Source organism: Anomaloglossus baeobatrachus, chromosome 1 (genome assembly GCF_048569485.1).
Source record: "Anomaloglossus baeobatrachus isolate aAnoBae1 chromosome 1, aAnoBae1.hap1, whole genome shotgun sequence".
NCBI lineage: Eukaryota > Metazoa > Chordata > Amphibia > Anura > Aromobatidae > Anomaloglossus > Anomaloglossus baeobatrachus.
Window position 1 is genome coordinate 735,872,869 of NC_134353.1, and position 22,549 is coordinate 735,895,417.

Here is a 22,549-nt window from a genome sequence, read left to right on the forward strand (position 1 = left end):
GTGTTTTTGTCTGTTATCTTGCTCTAATGCAAGTTGGGGGTGCAGCCCTCCTGATACTGAGGCTGAACAATTACCTGCGTCTCACTTTTTGCTGTGTATTTAATCTGGGACCCAGCTGACCACTTTACCATTCATATTGAAGTTTTGGACATGACACAAGTCAGGTACAGAATATGTTTTTAACTTTAGTAGGTTAGGGACTGTCTCAGATGGGTACACCGTGACGAGGTGAGACAGCTTCTTACCTTTTTGCAAAAATGTATATACTAAGTACCCTGTTATTAAGCACTTGCAATTTATTTATTTATAGTCAGGGTATTTTTCCTACAATTTTTCTCCTTGGTTTTTTCTAGTCTTGAGGCTGCAATTCACATGCTTGCAATGTTGCATGTTTATTGAACCTTTGTTACAGCTCAGTTTTTTTGTGTTTTTTGTCTGTTATCTTGCTCTAATGCAAGTTGGGGGTGCAGCCCTCCTGATACTGAGGCTGAACAATTACCTGCGTCTCACTTTTTGCTGTGTATTTAATCTGGGACCCAGCTGACCACTTTACCATTCATATTGAAGTTTTGGACATGACACAAGTCAGGTACAGAATATGTTTTTAACTTTAGTAGGTTAGGGACTGTCTCAGATGGGTACACCGTGACGAGGTGAGACAGCTTCTTACCTTTTTGCAAAAATGCATATACTAAGTACCCTGTTATTAAGCACTTGCAATTTATTTATTTATTTATTTATAGTCAGGGTATTTTTCCTACAATTTTTCTCCTTGGTTTTTTTCTAGTCTTGAGGCTGCAATTCACATGCTTGCAATGTTGCATGTTTATTGAACCTTTGTTACAGCTCAGTTTTTTTGTGTTTTTTGTCTGTTATCTTGCTCTAATGCAAGTTGGGGGTGCAGCCCTCCTGATACTGAGGCTGAACAATTACCTGCGTCTCACTTTTTGCTGTGTATTTAATCTGGGACCCAGCTGACCACTTTACCATTCATATTGAAGTTTTGGACATGACACAAGTCAGGTACAGAATATGTTTTTAACTTTAGTAGGTTAGGGACTGTCTCAGATGGGTACACCGTGACGAGGTGAGACAGCTTCTTACCTTTTTGCAAAAATGTATATACTAAGTACCCTGTTATTAAGCACTTGCAATTTATTTATTTATAGTCAGGGTATTTTTCCTACAATTTTTCTCCTTGGTTTTTTTCTAGTCTTGAGGCTGCAATTCACATGCTTGCAATGTTGCATGTTTATTGAACCTTTGTTACAGCTCAGTTTTTTTGTGTTTTTTGTATCCTTACCCATGTAGTGTTTATGATTATTGTACTTGTCCCTAGTATGTATACCCCTTTCACATGTAAAGCGCCATGGAATAAATGGCGCTATAATAATAAATAATAATAGCTTTATACGTATATTCTTGTTCATGAAACTGTAGCACATAGAGGAAAAAACAAAGATTACACCCAGAGTACCTGTAATATATTGACTCTGGCTGCGTTCGCACATCCTGACCATATAGTCACACCTCTGTTTAAAGAGCACACAATGCTTACACTGTACAGATGAGGAGTGAGAAAATGAAGGGGTGCCAAAAGAGCCTCCTGCAAACGCCAGGTTGAGCAGCTAAAAATACAGTACGAGAACTTTAATGCAAAGTTCACACGTGGCATTTCTGATTTTTTAAATAATGGTAACATTTGAGCTGAATCTGCAAACAATTGACAGCCTGCAGATTTAAGAATCCGGACTGCAAGTCAATATGCGGAATATATAGGAATCGGATTTGTTGAAATCTTATTTATTCACGCAAAAATACACAACTTGTGAACCTCACTACCCTATAAAGTTAGGTTTTTGTCCAGCACCGCCCAATATATATCTTCAATCCACGAAAAACTTTTTCATTTTAAAAATTATATTTTTATTGTGCATATTTAAAAAATTTGTATCCTTTAAAAACACATGTCCATCCGTTCTTACGCGTTTCAAGCTCCTAGCAGCTCTTACTCATAGGCTATGAGTAAGAGCTCCTAGGAGCTTGAAACGCGTAAGAACGGATGGACATGTGTTTTTAAAGGATACAAATTTTTTAAATATGCACAATAAAAATATACATTTTTAAAATGAAAACGTTTTTCGTGGATTGAAGATATATATTGGATGGTGCTGGACAAAAACCTAATTTGAACCTTAAAGAATCTTCACCCAGGAGCCGGCCTGCTATCTGCCCATGCACTGACCACTGAATATGGACTTGTAATGGGTGAGCTGAATCCTTCAATTTGTTTTTTGTTTTTTTTCTTTGTTACCCTATAAAATGCCTTTTAAAAAATTAAACTACCGTATATACTCGAGAATAAGCCGAGTTTTTCAGCCCATTTTTTTTAAGCTGAAAATGACCCCCTCAGCTTATACTCGGCTCAGGGTCCCACAAAAAAAATATGATTCTCATATTCTCACCTCTCCTCCGTTCCCGCGGTGCCTCAGCTGCTCCTTGTAGACCCCTCCGTGATAGCGTCCGATACACGGGGCTGCTGTCTGCCATCATGTCTTTACTGCAGTTGAATGCGGTGTTGCAGTAAAGCAATCAACTGCTGTAAAGCGCTGACGGCAGCGGAGGCCCTGTGTATTAGACGCTATCACTGAGGGGTCTATGCCTGTAGTCTGCAAGAGGCACCCCTAGAAGATTGCATCCCGTGCACGGAGACACCGCTGCAGGCTGCCATCGTGGCTTTACAGCAGTTGAATGCTTTACGGCAGCAGCGGTGTGCAAAGCATTCAACTGCTGTAAAGTGCTGACAGCAGCGGTGGCTCCGTGCACAGGACTTGATCATCAAGGGGTGCCTCTTGCAGACCGCAGGCATAGTCACCTCCGTGATAGCGTCTTGTACACGGGGCCACTGCTGCCGTCAGCGCTTTACAGCAGTTGAATTCTTTGGTGCACCACCACCACTGTGAAGCATTCAACTGCAGTAAAGACATGACGGCAGACAGCAGCCCCGTGCATTGGACGCGATCACGGGGGGGTCTACAAGAAGCAGCTGAGGTCACCGGAACGGAGGAGAGGTGAGAATATTTTTTTTTCATAATAGAGGACAAGAAGGGGACCAGTAGGAGGACATTACTACAGGGGACATTACTGCAGGGCCCAAGGAAGGGGCACAAGGAAGGGGCATAAGGATGGGCATATTACAATAAGGGGAGGGGGGAGAAGGACGGGGCACATTACTACAAAAGGGGGACAAGGATGGGCACATTACTACAATGGGGGACAAGGATGGGGCACAATACATTTTATTGGGATCTATTTTTATTTTTGAAACTTCCCAGTAGCTGCTGCATTTCCCTCCCTAGGCTTATACTCGAGTCAATACGGTTTCCCGGTTTCTTGTTGTAGAATTAGGCGCCTCGGCTTATACTCGAGTATATACGGTACTTTAACTTATTTGAATTAAAAACATAGTGCCATTTGTGGGATACAAAAATCCTTTTAACTTCTGGAAGTGCTTTCACATCTAGGATGCCCTTCTGTTCCTGGTGGAGTCTGCACTCCCCATTTTCCGGAGCAGTGCTCTTCCCTAATTTGCACATGTTCAGCTTCCTGTAGACTACTATGAGCTTCATTGACACAGAATGACATCCTGGCTGTAAAAGCACCTTCAAAATTTTCCAGACGGGTGATTAAAGGAATTCTGTTACCAGGTTTTTTTCATAATATAGAGACAGAGAACCTGATTCCTGTGTATCACTTACTGGGCTGCTTGCTGAAGTATTGATAAAATCACTGTTTTCTCTGCTGCAGATCCACTAGTTGTTGTAATGCTAAGCTCTGAATAACCCCGCCATTCCATGATTTGTGGCTTTCTGTGTACACTGCACAGGAAGAAAGCGCTCAATCAATGCTGGGGGTGAGGTTATACAGAGCTCAGCATTTAGAGACCTGGCAGATAAAACAGTGATTTATATGCAGCAAGCAGCCCAGTGAGTGACATATCGCTGGAATCAGGGTCACTGTCTCTACATTATGCTTCTCTCATATTAAGTGGAAAAATCCTGCTGATAGATAGGTAGTCCACATTTTACTCTGCAGTGATATTCTAAAACCTCATTGCAGAGTAAAGGCCCAGTCACACACAACGACTTACCAGCGATCCCGAAAACGATGCGACCTGATAGGGATCGCAGGTAAGTCGCTGGGAGGTCGCAGGTGAGATATCACACAGTCAGATCTTACCAGCGATGCAGGAACAATACAGGTCGCAGTAGCAGTAGCGACCTGTATAACGATCTCAGCAGTCACTGTGACCCTGTCACACAGTGTCAAACACAGCGATGTGTCCTGCCCAGCAGGACATCGCCTTTGAAGAAAATGACCTGGACCATTCAGCAACGACTAGAGATCTCACAGCAGGGGCCTGATCGCTGGTGTCACACAACGAGATAGCTAATGGGATCGCTACTGTGTCACCAAAACGGTGACTCAGCTGCAATCTCGCTAGCGATCTCGTTATGTGTGACAGTACCTTAAGCATCTGAACAAAGAACGTGCAGCTGTTTATTCAGGAAGCCGCCTTATCAGACATAATCAGACTCCCCATAGAGAAGGCAGAGGTGGTTTATTACAATCTCTGTCTTCGCAATTGCTGTATACAAAGTGCTGAACAAGAGGAAGCAGTGTCAGGCTATGTGCGCACGTGTGCGTAATTCATGCAGTTACGCTGCGCTTTGTAGCGCAGCGTAACTGCATGCGTCCTGCGTCCCCTGCATAATCTATGGAGATTGTGCAGGGGCCGTGCGCACGTGGCGTCTTAGAGCACAGCGCTTCGGCTGCTGCCCGAAGCGCTGCGTTCAAGAAGTGACATGTCACTTCTTCCGTGCGCTTTGCCGGCAGCTCCTGCACTGTCTATGGCAGGGGCTGCAGGCAGAGCGCATGGAATCGGCTTTTTTTTTTTTTTCTACGGACATTTTCTGCAGCGATTTGAAGCGCACGTGTGCTCTTCAGATCGCTGCAGAAATTTCTGCAGGGCTAGTACGCAACGTGCGCACATAGCCTCAGTTGCCTTCTCCAGACACAGTGATCATGTGATCCCATGGTGCTAGAAACAGACGCAGGTCAGCTCAGAAGTTCAAATAGGAGAATGAATTTCCCCTGTAGCTGGGATTAATATAGCATTCCCAGTTACAAGGGAAACCAGCAATCTATAAAACGTATTTAAATGTTATAACATTGTTTATAGCTCTGTCTCCATTGAATAAAAACCCATATCCCATATACAAAAATACTCGTTACAGAAATAACACAATTTAATTTCTTTTTGAGTGATGCTTTGAGGTTGCATATAAAAAAAAAAATAACTTTAATAAATGAATGAGAAAATATTTTAATGTTATTAATATATTTGTACTAAAAAAAAAACAGAACACGTGCGTGGTCAGGAACAGGACAAAATGGCCTGGGCTTGAACTGGTTAATGGAGTTAAATTACAAAGTGGCTTTATTTTTCACTAAAGGCTTATTCACAGGGTTCAGTAAAGTCATTTCTTGCAAAGCTGTGATTATTATGTACATAAGCCAATATTACGCAATAGTCAACACTAACCAAAGTGTCACATTTGAAAAATTCATACACCCCCATATGTTCTACCTGATATTATACTTATAACTGACACAGACAAGAGAATTAAGTAGCATTGCACCCATGCTGGCATTTTCTTAGAATGTACAGTTACTCCTAGAAGTTTAGTGATAGACTAAAGGGTGCATTACACGCTGCGACATCGGTAACTATATATCGTCGGGGTCACGTCATTAGTGACGCACATCCGGCGCCGGTAGCGACATCGCAGCGTGTGACACCAAGGAGCGACGATCAACGATCGCAAAATTGTTCAAAAACAATGATCGTTGACACGTCGCTCATTTCCTTAATGTCGTTGCTGCTGCCAGTACAATGTTCGTCATTATTGCAGCACCACACATCGCTATGTGTGACACCGCGGGAGCGACGAACATCTCCTTACCTGCGTCCACCGGCAATGAGGAAGGAAGGAGGTGGCCGAGATGTTTGTCCCGCTCATCTCCGCCCCTCCGCTTCTATTAGCCGGCCGCTTAGTGATGTCGCAGTGACGTCGCTATGACGCCGAACGCACCTCCCCCCTGAGGGAGGGATTGTTCGGCGGTCACAGCGACGACGCTGACCAGGTATGTGCGTGACGCTGCCGTAGCCATAATGTTCGCTACGGCAGCGATCACCAAATGTCGGACGAGCGACGGGGGCGGGTGCTATCGCTAGCGATGTCACAGCGTTTAAACCACCCTTAACAGCTAGGCAATAAGATTCCAATACTGCACGGTTTGCCCCTATAGTGTCAGCACTGACTGGCGGAGGATTGGCACAATGCAGAGTTCTCAGAGGAGTAATGCTACTTCATGGAGTCTTCAAGAATTTGCTAAATCAAACATGTTGGAAGGGCTACAGTCCCCCATTCATTTATTACAAGGGAATGTACAATCATGGATTTTATTGCAATCAAAACTTCTAAAAAGTAAAATGGGTCATCTAGCATTGAAATACCTTTTTTCGCTTTTTCTTAAGCCTGGATGGTTTTCAAGAGAATCTACAAGCAGGTTTTTGCTATGTAATCTGAGAACAGCATGATATAAGGGCAGAACCCTGAATTCTAGTAATGGGTCATTTACTGGGCGGCTTGTTGCTGTTTCATCAAAATAAAGTGTTTATTATAACTACAGGACTAATCACCTGCTCTGTGTAACCAAGCACCCACCACTCATTAGCAGCTTTTTGTCAATGTACAGTGTACCCAAAAAGCTGCCAATCATTGGTGTGGGCGGAGTTATACAGGGCTCAGAGTTATGAGCACTGCTCAATCTGCAGCAAAGAAAATAGAGGTCGATTCCGGTCTACAATTACTATGTATGCTCCACTTTGAAATCAACACAATTAATGCAGTCTGTGATTGTCTGCAGCAGTCATGTGCACAGAAAAACATTCCATGAAGCGCTTCTCTAGTCACGTGAGCACTTCAGCCTAATAAACTATGCATGCCCAATACATATATTTCTATGCTGGACAACCCCTTTAAACGAATCACATAACTCACATTTACTCCAAAATCTGGGGATGTGGCACTCCAAATGGCCCCAATACTTGCAGCAGCCAGCATTGCTTCCACTGTCTGTATGCAGTTTGGAAGGTAGCCTAAAGAGAAAAAAAAAAAAAAAAGGTTTTACTTTAACTGTACATGAACAATAACAAAGATACGTATTTTAGGTTCCCCTGACTACTTAAAGGGAACCTGTCACCAGAATTTTCGCTATTAAACTAAAAGAATCCCCTTCTGCAGCTCCTGGGCTGCATTCTATAAAGGTTCATCTTGCTACTGTGCCCCCTTTCAGACCTAAATAACAACTTTATAAAATATTACCTTTTTCTACTGTAATGAGGTTTGCTGGCCCGGTGGGCGGGCTGTATTTCCTCCGTTATCCCCCCTCCTACCGCTGTTCGCCATCTCCCAGTGTTCAATTACATAGATGAGGCCGCCGCCCTCATGTTCCACAGTGCTCCTGAAATTTTGCTCATGCGCAGTGGCACTATCACGGGACTAGCGCTTAACGGTAGAGGCAGACGTAAAAGCGCGGGCACGAGATTATGGGCGGGTACTTGGATGACACTGGTGATGACATTCACAGCGCCGCCCATAATCTCGCGCCTGCGCAATAACATCACCAGCGTTCGCGATTTTAAAACAGTGCTCAGACCTGAGATAGTGCCACTGCGCATGCAAGAGACTTCAGGAGCACTGGGGAATGGCGAACAGTGGCAGGAGGGGGAATAACGGACGAAATACAGCCCGCCAGCAAACCTTATTACCATAGCAAAAGGTAATATTTTATAAAGTTGTTATTTAGGTCTGAAAGGGGGGCCAGTAGCAAGATGAACCTTTATAGAATGCAGCCCAGGAGCTGCAGAAGAGGATTCTTTTAGTTTAATAGCAAAAATTCTGGTGACAGGTTCCCTTGAATTGATATACTCAATTATAATACATAAAGCAGCTTAAAGGGGTTGTTTGGATCCACTCTGTTCCACATCAGGAGGTGAGCGGTGCCGCTGACGTCACATTCTCTGAATAGGACAAGGTCATACAGTCATATGAAAAAGTTTGGGCACCCCTATTAATGTTAACCTTTTTTCTTTATAACAATTTGGGTTTTTGCAACAGCTATTTCAGTTTCATATATCTAATAACTGATGGACTCAGTAATATTTCTGGATTGAAATTAGGTTTATTGTACTAACAAAAAATGTGCAATCCGCATTTAAACAAAATTTGACCGGTGCAAAAGTATGGGCACCTCAACATAAAAGTGACATTAATATTTTGTAGATCCTCCTCTTGCAAAAATCACAGCCTCTAGTCGCTTCCTGTAGCTTTTAATGAGTTCCTGGATCCTGGATGAAGGTTTATTTGACCATTCCTGTTTACAAAACAATTCCAGTTCAGATAAGTTTGATGGACGCCGAGCATGGACTGCACGCTTCAAATCATCCCACAGATTTTCAATGATATTCAGGTCTGGGGACTGGGATGGCCATTCCAGAACATTGTAATTGTTCCTCTGCATGAATGCCTGAGTAGATCTGGAGCGGTGTATTGAATCATTGTCTTGCTGAAATATCCATCCCCTGCGTAACTTCAACTTCGTCACTGATTCTTGCACATTATTGTCAAGAATCTGCTGATACTGAGTTGAATCCATGCGACCCTCAACTTTAACAAGATTCCCGGTGCCGGCATTGGCCACACAGCCCCAAAGCATGATGGAACCTCCACCAAATTTTACTGTGGGTAGCAAGTGCTTTTCTTGGAATGCCGTGTTTTTTTGCCTCCATGCATAACGCCTTTTTGTATGACCAAACAACTCAATCTTTGTTTCATCAATCCACAGGACCTTCTTCCAAAATGTAACTGGCTTGTCCAAATGTGCTTTTGCATACCTCAGGCGACTCTGTTTATGGCGTGCTTGCAGAAACTACTTCTTTCGCATCACTCTCCCATACAGCATCTCCTTGTGCAAAGTGCGCTGTATTGTTGACCGATGCACATTGACACCATCTGCAGCAAGATGAAGCTGCAGGTCTTTGGAGGTGGTCTGTGGATTGTCCTTGACTGTTCTCACCATTCTTCTTCTCTGCCTTTCTGATATTTTTCTTGGCCTGCCACTTCTGGGCTTAACATGAACTGTACCTGTGTTCTTACATTTCCTTACTATGTTCCTCACAGTGGAAACTGACAGTTTAAATCTCTGAGACAACTTTTTGTATCCTTCCCCTGAACAACTATGTTGAATAATCTTTGTTTTCAGATCATTTGAGAGTTGTTTTGAGGAGGCCATGATGCCACTCTTCATAGGAGATTCAAATAGGAGAACAACTTGCAAGTGGCCACCTTAAATACCTTTTCTCATGATTGGATACACCTGCCTATGAAGTTCAAAGCTCAATGAGGTTACAAAACCAATTTAGTGCTTTAGTAAGTCAGTAAAAAGTAGTTAGGAGTGTTCAAATCAAGAAATTGATAAGGGTGCCCATACTTTTGCACCGGTCAAATTTTGTTTAAATGCGGATTGTCCATTTTCTGTTAGTACAATAAACCTCATTTTAATCCAGAAATATTACTCAGTCCATCAGTTATTAGATATATGAAACTGAAATAGCTGTTGAAAAAAAACAAATTGTTATAAAGAAAAAAGGTTAACATTAATAGGGGTGCCCAAACTTTTTCATATGACTGTATGTCTCTAGACAAGTATACCAGAACACAACATCATCAGCATCGTTCTACTCCCGATACAGAAGTCAGCAGTGATGAAAAACCTTTTTACATTTATGGTTGCCGAATTCTGCAGCGGAAAAAAAAAGTAAGGAATGCTTTAAAATAACAGTGTCTGCAGATTGAGTACTAGATGACAGGACTGGACCTGGTCTTTAATCCCCTTGCCAACATATGACGTACTGCTATGTCAACTGTTGGTTGTCAAGGTGTAAAGCGGAATCATGATCTAAGCCTAGACCACATCGGTAACTTGCTGTAACAGCAGCAACCAGAGCTATCTCAGATCGCTGCTGTTCAACCTCTTTAAATGCCACTGTCAATCACTTACACCAGCATTTAAAAGGAATTTCTCACCTGGTTATTGCTTCTTCATCTGAGAGTAGCATAATGTAGAGACAGAGACCCTGATACTAGTGATGCGTCACTTACTGAGCTATTTTGCTGTCATTTTGATAAAAATCAATGTTTACTTTGTAGCAGATCTAAGGGGTACTTTGCACGCTGCGACATCGCTACTGCAATCTCGTCGGGGTCAAATCGAAAGTGACACACATCCGGCGCCGGTTTACACGTCACAACGTGTAAAGCCTAGATGCACCGATAAACGATCGCAAAAGTGTCATAAATCAGTGATCTGTGTAGCGTCGGTCATTTTCATAATGTCGCACCAATAGGAGATACGATGTTGTTCCTTGTTCCTGCAGCAGCACACATCGCTGTGTATGAAGCCGCAGGAGCGAGGAACATCTCCTTACCTGCCTCCACCGGCTATGCGGAAGGAAGGAGGTGGGCGGGATGTTTACGTCTAGCTTATCTCCGCCCCTCCGCTTCTATTGGCCACCTACCGTGTGACGTCGCTATGACGCCGCATGACCCGCCCCCTCAGGAAGGAGGTGGGTCGCCGGCCAGAGCGACGTCGCAGGGCAGGTAAGTGCGTGTGAAGCTGCCGTAGCGATAATGTTCGCTATGGCAGCTATCACAAGATATCCCATGTGCGACGGGGGCGGGTACTATCCCGCTCGGCATCGCTAGCCCATGCTAGCGATGTCGCAGCGTGCAAAGTACCCCTAACAGTTAAACAGAGCTCATTAATATGCTGGACATCACACAGACCTTCTGTATGCCGTCCGATTTTTACACACACATTACCATTCTGCAGCATAGAAAACTCTAAACGGTTCTGTAAATGATTGTAGAATCATAGTTGCAGAGAAAAAAGAAACGCATTGCATATGGATGTCATACGTTAGGCAAGAAAAAAAAATAAAATAAATAAATCACACACTCGAGTAGCACTTGCATGACATATGGAATACCAAACAGAGTTCACTCGTCCTACTTTTCTGGACAAAAATCGGTGCGATTTCTTATGTGCAAGTGGGAGCGAGGCCTAATAACAATAAATAATAAGCGTATTTGGCATCACCAAGTCCATAAGAGTCCTATCTATTAAACTAAAAGTATAATTAACCCAAGCAATAAATGTCGTAATTAGAAGGGGGGGTGGGGAACCTAAAAACTAAGTATTGCACTTTTTTTTTCCTATCTCTGACTCTCTAAAAATTTAGAAATAAAAATTGATCAAAAGATATCAATAAAAAGTTCAGCTCATCACGCAAAAAACAAGTTCTCATTCAGGTCCATACACAGGAAAAGGAAAAAAATACAAAAAAATGCTAAAAAAAAAAAAATAAAATAAATACAAAAAACCCCGCCACTATTAATGTTTGGGATTGCTGTATTCATAATGATACGTTGTGGAGAATTCTACTGCCAGGTCACTTTTACTGAACAATGAACAATGGGGGAAGACACAACTCTGCCATTGTTTTTGAGGATTTTAGCCATCTCATTGCAGATCTGCTATTTTATTCCCCGATTTTCCAGTACATTGTATGATCATTCAAAAACACCTGAGGGCTCTTGGAAGAAGGGGAAGCAAAAAAGATGAAGAAGAAGAAAAAATAAATAAATAATCTGATCATGAAGGGGTTAAACTCCAGCTTAAGAGTATAATTTATTTGCATGCCAGTCCCTGAGTCGAGATAGCGAGGAACCTACAAATACGTCTATGGACAATCTGCGCGCGGGCATCTCGCAGCTGCTTATTTTATTATACTCATCTGGACAGTTCTGTAAACCAATTTACGAACAGATATAGCCTTGGATGTCAGTATTAAAGGAATAATGAGGTCCCCGGAGAAGAAAGTCACTTAGTTACAATCTGCGCTCGATTTCTCCTTTTACAGAGATGTTGCCACATAATGGCCAAGTAAGTACATTACCTACAGCGGTTGTACCGGATTGTCTGACCGTAGTGAACTTTCCTGTGCAGATTAATAGGCCTTGTGTGGTAAGGACTCCAGAAAGAAGGGAATTTTGTTTACTTACCGTAAATTCCTTTTCTTCTAGCTCCAATTGGGAGACCCAGACAATTGGGTGTATAGCTATGCCTCCGGAGGCCACACAAAGTATTACATTAAAAGTGTAAAGCCCCTCCCCTTCTGCCTATACACCCCCCGTGCTCACGGGCTCCTCAGTTTTGGTGCAAAAGCAAGAAGGAGGAAAAAATTATAATTGGTTTAAAGTAACTTCAATCCGAAAGAATATCGGAGAACTGAAACCATTCAACATGAACAACATGTGTACACAAAAAACAGGGGCGGGTGCTGGGTCTCCCAATTGGAGCTAGAAGAAAAGGAATTTACGGTAAGTAAACAAAATTCCCTTCTTCTTTGTCGCTCCATTGGGAGACCCAGACAATTGGGACGTCCAAAAGCAGTCCCTGGGTGGGTAAATAATACCTCATAATAGAGCCGTAACCGGCTCCGTCCTACAGGTGGGCAACCGCCGCCTGAAGGACTCGCCTACCTAGGCTGGCATCTGCCGAAGCATAGGTATGCACCTGATAGTGTTTCGTGAAAGTGTGCAGGCTCGACCAGGTAGCCGCCTGACACACCTGCTGAGCCGTAGCCTGGTGCCGCAAAGCCCAGGACGCTCCCACGGCCCTGGTAGAATGGGCCTTCAGCCCTGAGGGAACCGGAAGCCCGGAGGAACGATAAGCCTCGAGAATTGGTTCCTTGATCCACCGAGCCAGGGTTGACTTGGAAGCTTGTGTCCCTTTACGCTGGCCAGCGACAAGGACAAAGAGTGCATCCGAGCGGCGCAGGGGCGCCGTACGAGAAATGTAGAATCTGAGTGCTCTCACCAGATCTAACAAGTGCAAATCCTTTTCACATTGGTGAACTGGATGAGGACAAAAAGAGGGTAAGGAGATATCCTGATTGAGATGAAAGGGGGATACCACCTTAGGGAGAAATTCCGGAACCGGACGCAGCACCACCTTGTCCTGGTGAAACACCAGGAAGGGGGCTTTGCATGACAGCGCTGCTAGCTCAGACACTCTCCGAAGCGAAGTGACTGCTACTAGGAAAACCACTTTCTGCGAAAGGCGTGAGAGAGAGATATCCCTCATTGGCTCGAACGGTGGTTTCTGAAGAACCATCAGCACCCTGTTCAGATCCCAGGGTTCTAACGGACGCTTGTAAGGAGGTACGATGTGACAAACCCCCTGCAGGAACGTGCGAACCTGTGGAAGTCTGGCTAGGCGCTTCTGAAAAAAGACAGAGAGCACAGAGACTTGTCCCTTAAGGGAGCCTAGTGACAAACCCTTTTCTAATCCGGATTGAAGGAAGGACAGAAAAGTGGGCAAGGTAAACGGCCAGGGAGAAACACCCTGAGCAGAGCACCACGACAGGAATATTTTCCACGTCCTGCGGTAGATCTTGGCGGACGTTGGTTTCCTGGCCTGTCTCATGGTGGCAATGACCTCTTGAGATAATCCTGAAGACGCTAGGATCCAGGACTCAATGGCCACAAAGTCAGGTTCAGGGCCGCAGAATTCAGATGGAAAAACGGCCCTTGAGACAGCAAGTCTGGTCGGTCTGGTAGTACCCACGGTTGGCCGACCGTGAGATGCCACAGATCCGGGTACCACGACCTCCTCGGCCAGTCTGGAGCGACGAGGATGGCGCGGCGGCAGTCGGCCCTGATCTTGCGTAACACTCTGGGCAACAGTGCCAGAGGAGGAAACACATAAAGGGAGTTGAAACTGCGACCAATCCTGAACTAAGGCGTCTGCCGCCAGAGCTCTGTGATCTTGAGACCATGCCATGAACGTCGGGACCTTGTTGTTGTGCCGGGACGCCATTAGGTCGACATCCGGCATGCCCCAGCGGTAACAGATCTCCTGAAACACGTCCGGGTGAAGGGACCATTCCCCTGCATCCATGCCCTGGCGACTGAGAAAGTCTGCTTCCCAGTTTTCTACGCCCGGGATGTGAACTGCGGATATGGTCGAGGCTGTGGCTTCCACCCACAGCAGAATCCGCCGAACTTCCTGGAAGGCTTGCCGACTGCGTGTCCCGCCTTGGTGGTTGATGTATGCCACCGCTGTGGAGTTGTCCGACTGAATTCGGATCTGTTTGCCTTCCAGCCACGGCTGGAACGCTTTTAGGGCAAGATACACTGCCCTTATCTCCAGAACATTGATCTGAAGGGAGGACTCTGTCTGAGTCCAAGTCCCCTGAGCCCTGTGGTGGAGAAAGACCGCTCCCCACCCTGACAGGCTCGCGTCCGTCGTGACCACAGCCCAGGATGGGGGCAGGAAGGATTTCCCCTCCGACAGAGAAGTGGGAAGAAGCCACCACTGAAGGGAAGCTTTGGCTGCCCGAGAAAGGGAGACGTTCCTGTCGAGGGACGTCGACTTCCTGTCCCATTTGCGGAGAATGTCCCATTGAAGTGGGCGCAGATGAAACTGCGCAAAAGGAACTGCCTCCATTGCTGCCACCATCTTCCCTAGGAAGTGCATGAGGCGCCTCAGGGGGTGTGACTGACCATGAAGGAGAGATTGCACCCCTGTCTGTAGTGAACGCTGTTTGTTCAGCGGAAGCTTCACTATCGCTGAGAGAGTATGAAACTCCATGCCAAGATATGTCAGTGATTGGGCCGGTGTCAGATTTGACTTTGGAAAATTGATGATCCACCCGAAACTCTGGAGAGTTTCCAGAGCAATGTTCAGGCTGTGTTGGCATGCCCCTTGAGAGGGTGCCTTGACAAGTAGATCGTCTAAGTAAGGGATCACCGAGTGTCCCTGAGAGTGTAGGATTGCCACCACTGTTGCCATGACCTTGGTGAAGACCCGTGGGGCTGTTGCCAGGCCAAAAGGTAGTGCCACGAACTGAAGGTGTTCGTCCCCTATGGCGAAGCGCAGGAAGCGCTGATGCTCTGGTGCAATCGGTACGTGGAGATAAGCATCTTTGATGTCTATTGATGCCAGGAAATCTCCTTGGGACATTGAGGCGATGACGGAGCGGAGCGATTCCATCCGGAACCGCCTGGTTTTCACATGCTTGTTGAGCAGCTTTAGGTCCAGAACGGGACGGAAGGATCCGTCCTTTTTTGGCACCACGAACAAGTTGGAGTAAAAACCGTGACCCCGTTGCTGAAGAGGAACCGGGATCACCACTCCTTCCTCCTTCAGGGTGCCCACCGCCTGCATAAGAGCCTCGGCTCTGTCGGGGGGTGGAGATGTTCTGAAGAAACGAGTCGGAGGACGAGAGTTGAACTCTATCCTGTAACCGTGAGATAGAATGTCTCTCACCCATCGGTCTTTTACTTGTGGCAGCCAGGCGTCGCAAAAGCGGGAGAGCCTGCCACCGACCGAGGATGCGGTTTGAGGAGGCCGAAAGTCATGCGGAGGCCGCTTTGGGAGCGGTTCCTCCGGTGGTCTTCTTAGGACGTGACTTAGACCGCCATGCATCGGAGTTCCTCTGATCTTTCTGAGGCCTTTTGGACGAGGAAAATTGAGATCTGCCCGCGGTCCGAAAGGACCGAAACCTCGATTGTACCTTCCGTGGTTGAGGTCTGTTTGGTTTGGACTGGGGTAAGGATGAATCCTTTCCCTTGGATTGTTTAATGATTTCATCCAAACGCTCACCAAACAAGCGGTCGCCAGCCAATGGCAAACCGGTTAAGAACTTTTTGGAAGCAGAGTCTGCCTTCCATTCACGTAGCCACATGGCCCTGCGGAGTACCACCGAGTTGGCGGATGCCACCGCCGTACGGCTCGCAGAGTCCAGGATAGCATTAATGGCGTAGGACGCAAACGCCGACGCCTGATTGGTTAAGGACACCACTTGCGGGGCAGATGTACGTGTTACTGCATTAATCTGCGCCTGACAAGCTGAGATAGCTTGGAGTGCCCATACAGCAGCGAATGCTGGGGCAAAAGACGCGCCTATAGCTTCATAGATGGATTTCAACCATAGTTCCATCTGTCTGTCAGTGGCATCTTTGAGTGAAGCCCCATCTTCCACTGCAACTATGGATCTAGCCGCCAGTCTGGAGATTGGAGGATCCACCTTAGGACACTGAGTCCAGCCCTTGACAACCTCGGGGGGGAAGGGATAACGTGTGTCCTTAAGACGCTTGGAAAACCGCTTGTCTGGACAGTCTCGGTTTTTCTGGATTGCCTCTCTGAAGTCAGAGTGATCCAGAAACATATTTAATGTACGCTTTGGAAACCTGAAACGGAATTTCTCCTGAGAAGCAGACTCCTCAATTGTAGGAGCTGGGGGAGAAATATCCAACACCTGATTGATGGTCGCTATAAGGTCATTCACTACTGCGTCACCTTCAGGCGTATCTAGGTTGAGAGCGGCTTCAGGATCAGAATCCTGATCTGATACCTCCGCTTCATCCTCCAGAGAGTCCCCCTGCTGGGACCCTGAACAGTGTGATGAGGTGGAGGGAATTTCCCAGCGACCCCGCTTGGTCGGCCTGGGACTGCGGTCCGTGTCAGAGACCTCACCCTGGGACCTATGGGATACCCCAGGGGCACTTTGCTGTTCCAATTGAGGGGGACCAGAGGTCAAGGATTGGATAGAGCCCGGGGCCTGAATCACCGGTCTGGACTGCAATGCTTCCAGTATTTTAGCAGACCATTTATCCATAGTCTCAGACAGTTTGTCAGCAAAGGCTGCAAACTCCGTCCCTGTCACCTGGACAGTGGTAGCAGGTGGATCCACCTGGGCCACCAGTCGCAGAGGCTCCGGCTGAGTAAGTGCCACAGGGGCCGAGCATTGCACACAATGAGGGTCAGTGGAACCTGCCGGTAGTACAGCTGTACATGAGGTACAAGTTGCAAAGTACGCCTGTGCTTTGGCACCCTTGCTTTTTGCAGATGACATGTTGTCTCCTCTGAGAACAACCAGGAGGGTATATAGCCAAAAATCAACAGAGCGACCGTACAGTGCAATGTATAGCCTATAAGCCTATATATATATATATACACACTTCGGTACTCAGTGGGGCCAGCACCATAGGTGCTGCTTACCGACCGCTCAAAGCAGTTGTGTGGTCACCGGATTCCCTGCCTGGGTCTCCCTGTGTTGTCTCTCCTCTCCAGCGTCTTAATCGCTGACAGGAATGGCTGCCGGCGTCCTGTGGGGAGGAGATCGTGGGCGTGCCCAAGAAAAGTGCGGGAATCCAGAGCCCCACTGTACTGAGTGAGGGGGGAGGAGGATACTAATGTATGCTCCAGCCCTCCGCTGACGATCCATGCAGCGTCCCGCCCCTTCCCTGACTGGCAGGCCTGTGGGCGGGAATGAACGACACTAGGCCGCAGAAGCCGGGGGCTAAAGTTATAAGCGCGGCCGGTAATAAGCGCGGCCGCGCGGTAGTCCCCCGGCGCACAAACACACCCAGCAGTGCTGGAAAGTGTCTGGCACAAGCGCTCCATGTCCGGCGCACTAACACACCCAGCCGTGCTGGAAAGTGTCTGGCACAAGCGCTCCATGTCCGGCGCACTAACACACCCAGCAGTGCTGGAAAGTGTCTGGCACAAGCGCTCCATGTCCGGCGCACTAACACACCCAGCCGTGCTGGAAAGTGTCTGGCACAAGCGCTCCATGTCCGGCGCACTAACACACCCAGCAGTGCTGGAAAGTGTCTGGCACAGGCGCTGCATGTCCGGCGCACTAACACACCCAGCCGTGCTGCTGTAATGTGTCTGGCACCAGCGCTCCATGCGCGGTCCCCACGGGGACACAGAGTACCTCATAGTAGCAGGGCCTTGTCCCTGACGATACTCAGCTCCTATCCTGCAGATTCCCAGGGGCTGCGGAGGGAGCACGGTCTCATGTGCCTGGAGACCGATCCTGGATCCCACTTCACCCAGAGCCCTAAGGGATGGGGAAGGAAAACAGCATGTGGCTCCTGCCTGTGTACCCGCAATGGGTACCTCAACCTTAACAACACCGCCGACAAAGTGGGGTGAGAAGGGAGCATGCTGGGGGCCCTGTTATGGGCCCTCTTTTCTTCCATCCGACCTGGTCAGCAGCTGCTGCCGACCAAGCTGTGGAGCTATGCGTGGATGTCTGCCTCCTTCGCACAAAGCATAAAAACTGAGGAGCCCATGAGCACGGGGGGTGTATAGGCAGAAGGGGAGGGGCTTTACACTTTTAGTGTAATACTTTGTGTGGCCTCCGGAGGCATAGCTATACACCCAATTGTCTGGGTCTCCCAATGGAGCGACAAAGAAAAAGCCCTGGCACTACTGCCCTCCTACAGCCATGTAGTGATTATCCAAATTTCCCCTACAAATTAATAGCATGCCCACCTCTGAGGAGGACGCGAGCCCCAGCGGTCGGCTCTGCATTGATGGGTATGCCTCAATGTTGAAAATGTGAACAACCCTTTATATAGTCTGGGATTTAGAATATTATTATCTTGCTCAAGATTCTGGTGGAATTTGCACCAAAAAGCTGTCTTTTATGACCCGCACTATGGGTCCAATTTATTATTGCATTTGTGCCTTTTTGTTTGCTTTTTTGACATTTTTCACCTGTTTTCATCTTATCCTTTTCTTATGTGTTCACTAGTGATGGGCGGACTCGCAGATACCCAGCATCGGTGAGTCAAAATGGGTTTAAAAAAAAAAAAAACTGGTTCGGACCAAGAATTGATCGCAGATATCTAGCCAGACGGCTGTCCTCAAGTGTATGGGGATCTGAATCAGGCGCTTAAAAATGGTGGTAGAAGGGATAGGAAGATTGGAGCAAGCGCTTTATACTTACCAGTCTCTGCACGGCTGTAACGCAGCTGTCTGCTTTATCATGGCTGAGTATTAAAATTGGAAGGGAAAACCGCACGTCGTTTTTTAAAATTACTTAAGTAATTTTTTAAAAAAAAATTCACATGCTTATTTTGACACACGGCCAAGATAGGGGCTGTGCCTGTAGCCGTGGCTTTATCTGTGCTGGGTATCATTTTATGGAGGGACCCTATGCCAATTTTATTTATTTTTACACCATAGGTATGCACACAGCGTCTATGATTGAAAGCAGTCAGACACGCTATCATACAGGTTGGGTGCGTGTCTGACTGCAACCAATCAGAGATGTGGGAACTGCCGGTGGGTGGGACAGAGCAGTGCATATGCATGAAGATAATGATCGGCCCGTGAAATAGTACGAGTGGCCTCCTTTCCCCTTTTTTTTTCTTTATTTTCTTTTTTTTTTTAAATTACCCGAGTTGACAGACCCGGATCGTTTTCAGCAGTTCCTTAAAGAAGTTGTCCAGTTACCAAAACTGTTTTTTTTTTTTTTTGATAAATCTTGCTATTATGTGCCTCTAAACACATCTATCACGTTATTTTACCAATATTATCTTTTATCATGGTCTAGCATAACATCTTCATTTCTGGCTCCAGCTCTGATGGAGTTAATCTCTCTCTTAACTTCCTGTGTTCAGTTACTACAACTTCCATAATCCTTTGCAGTAACTAGCAATCTATCTCCCAACCCATTCTGACTGTTCCCTCCCCTCAGATCTCCATCACAACAGTTCCCTCCCCTCCTTCCTGTGTGCACTGCCTAATCATGGTAATAGAGCTTTTATCCTTTGGTCTTTCTGTGCTGCATGTCACTATCTGTCTCCACTCTGGGACTTGTTGTGCAGGTGACCGGATGATACATGTCACTAACTGCCCCTCTCTGTGATTTCTGCTGCATAGTACCAACTGTATACACTCTCACCTGCACTACAAGTCCCATAGTGGAGACAGTGACATGCTCTGCTCTGACACATAGTGTGCTGCATGTCACTGTCTCCACTGTGGGACTTGTTGTGCAGGTGAGAGTGTATACAGTTGGTAGTATGCAGCAGAAATCACAGAGTGGAGACAGTGACATGTATCATCCGGTCACCTGCACTACAAGTCCCATAGTGGAGACAGATAGTGACATGCAGCAAACTATGTGTCAGAGCAGAGCATGTCACTGTCTCCACTCTGGAACTTGTAGTGCAGGTGACAGAGTGGAGCAGATTGGTCCCATGCAGCTGTGCTGCTGGTGGGAGTATATGATCACACTGCCGACACCGCCCGTTCTCCTGACAGCTGAGCAGAGCGGGCGGGTGGACAGTGTGATCAGATACTTGCGTGACAGGGGGGATTTCAGTGGAGGAAACCCCCCCTGTACTCCAGACTGGAGCCCGTACCTGCCACAGCTGAATGCTGGTAAGCGTCTGCTTTCACCGCTCCACAGTAAAGTTCTCCGGCTCCTCCCCTCGATGCTGTGCTGTGACGTGCGGTAGTCACCGCCCACAGCCCTGTCAGTCACTGTGAGTGGCGCCGGCATCCTGTGACGTACCCGTCTTGTTTGAGAGCCCGGAAATGCCGGGACGTCAGAGGATGCCGGCGGCCACAGCTCCAGGCGGTCATGTGACAGGCACTGAGCGTGCAGGATAGCGCCGCTCAGTGCCAGAAATGGAAATAGAGGCTATTGAAGAAGATGCAGACAATGGTAAGTGAAAATCATTGGGGGAAAAAAAAAATGGGTGGACCACCCCTTTAAGAACCCCAGGCCCGGAGTCGGAGCTCGGGTGCTTTTGAACCTGCCCGGATCCGGACTTTTACAGTCCAGGTCCACCCATCACTAGTGTTCACCTGTTTTTGTTGGGTTTATTCTGGGCCAGGTTTAGGGTTTCAAGAGGTTTGCAGCCAGTTCATCAATTGTGACTTTTCAAAGAGTTTAATTGTTGTTTTTTTTTTCTATGCAAATGTACTATAGGGGACTGGAGTCCCCTACGGATTTTTTGTGCAGTTTTTCAACATTGTAGAAAAATGTGTTATTTTTTTCAACTGAAAAGTCACAAAAACAGGTTAAAGACAAGAATATGTATTGGAAAATCTTGAGGAGCTTGACGCAAAAATGCCAAGAGGCAAAAAAATTTAGCACTATAGGACCTGAATCACCATTTGCATTTTTTCATTATGTGTTTTTGATACTTGTTATGACCCACAAGGAGGCAGCACTTTGCTGGAAATGGGAATGGCTTATCAGGAAAAGACGTGGCCTAATCTGCCACACAATCCCCCAAAATTTGAGGGGCACCATTTTGCCACAAAGAAAACCAAATAATAGGTGATATAATTGTTGATAACTCTGGTCTACCAGAGTGACCAACTCCGATTTGATGCATATTTATCAGTCTAGTCTTAGTTTGGCCGGTTAATGAATTACACGCTTTTGCTAAATGTGTTCACTGTACAGGTGACGACAACAGCACAAAATCCTGGCTGAAAAATAAGAGCATTAGCAGAAAACTAAACACCGCACACATTGCTAATAATTAATATCTTTTCTCTCGTGGTCACATTAGATTTTGTTGACTGTCCCCATACAAGAAAATGCAATTACCAACAACACGATCTCCAGTTTCGACCCCCATCTTCCTCATGGCCGCTGCATACAGAGCAACATCTCTTCTCAACTCTTCAAAAGTGACTTTCTCCACATTCTCGTTGCCTTCCCCTGAGAAAAATAATGAGATACAGCTCAGTAAAATGATAAGAATGCCAAGTGCCTGGCAGAGACGGACCTAATAAATAGCTAATAGGCATCTGCAGCCGGTAAACACATTAGGCTTATTGCGTATTCTTACCCAGCACCTGGAGGTTGAGGGCAAGACATCGCAGGAGATCAGCAAGTGAAAACACAAATATCTGTTTTGTAGGAAGACATTGATAATTTAGGAGCATGGCTGAATGGTGAACACTACTGTCTTCTAACACCGTCGCCAAAGATTACAAAGTAATCACAAGAACATCAGGATTGAGGATGGACGTAAAAATTACAAATACCGCACTCACCCCTAGCAGTATACAAACATGTTAACGATGATAGGCATCACTCATCAAACCACCTTGGAGTACTGAAAACCACATAGTAAGGCTGATGACTGGCATGTAAGTATTGCCATATGACCATTCCTCCAAGTAACATTAGCAGCAGAGCGTATAGGGATGCCCCTCATGCTGTACACTTTGGCCCCTGTAAAAGGGTTCTTATACAAGCTTCAATCACCTTATTATACTGCCAACTGGTGCTCATTCGGGCAGAAAATCTGGCCAAGTAAAGCAGCCTTGGGCTTCACCTTGAATATCACTTACATGTAAGAGGACAACTAGTTGGATTGCCTCATGTAATTTATCCAAAAAGATAGAGAGAGTTGTCGCGAATTGATTCGGAGAACCCAACTTCATCGAACATGTCAGTAATTTGTGGTCAATAGATAGGAGCCATGAGAACCGTCATTACTCGACAGCATCTGCAGCTCTTATTTTG

The 22,549-nt window shown here is 46.3% G+C and overlaps 1 protein-coding gene across 1 annotated transcript in view; it reads right to left on the bottom strand.

Annotated features, from left to right (window-relative positions):
• The window catches only part of AACS (acetoacetyl-CoA synthetase), a 154,447-nt gene that overhangs the window by 100,283 nt on the left and 31,615 nt on the right, over nucleotides 1-22,549 (bottom strand). The window contains exons 4-5 of the mRNA XM_075322439.1: nucleotides 21,623-21,736; nucleotides 7,128-7,225 (exon numbers count right to left, since the gene is read on the bottom strand). Coding sequence (XP_075178554.1) covers nucleotides 7,128-7,225; nucleotides 21,623-21,736 — 212 coding nt within the window. The remainder of the gene's footprint in view (nucleotides 1-7,127; nucleotides 7,226-21,622; nucleotides 21,737-22,549) is intronic.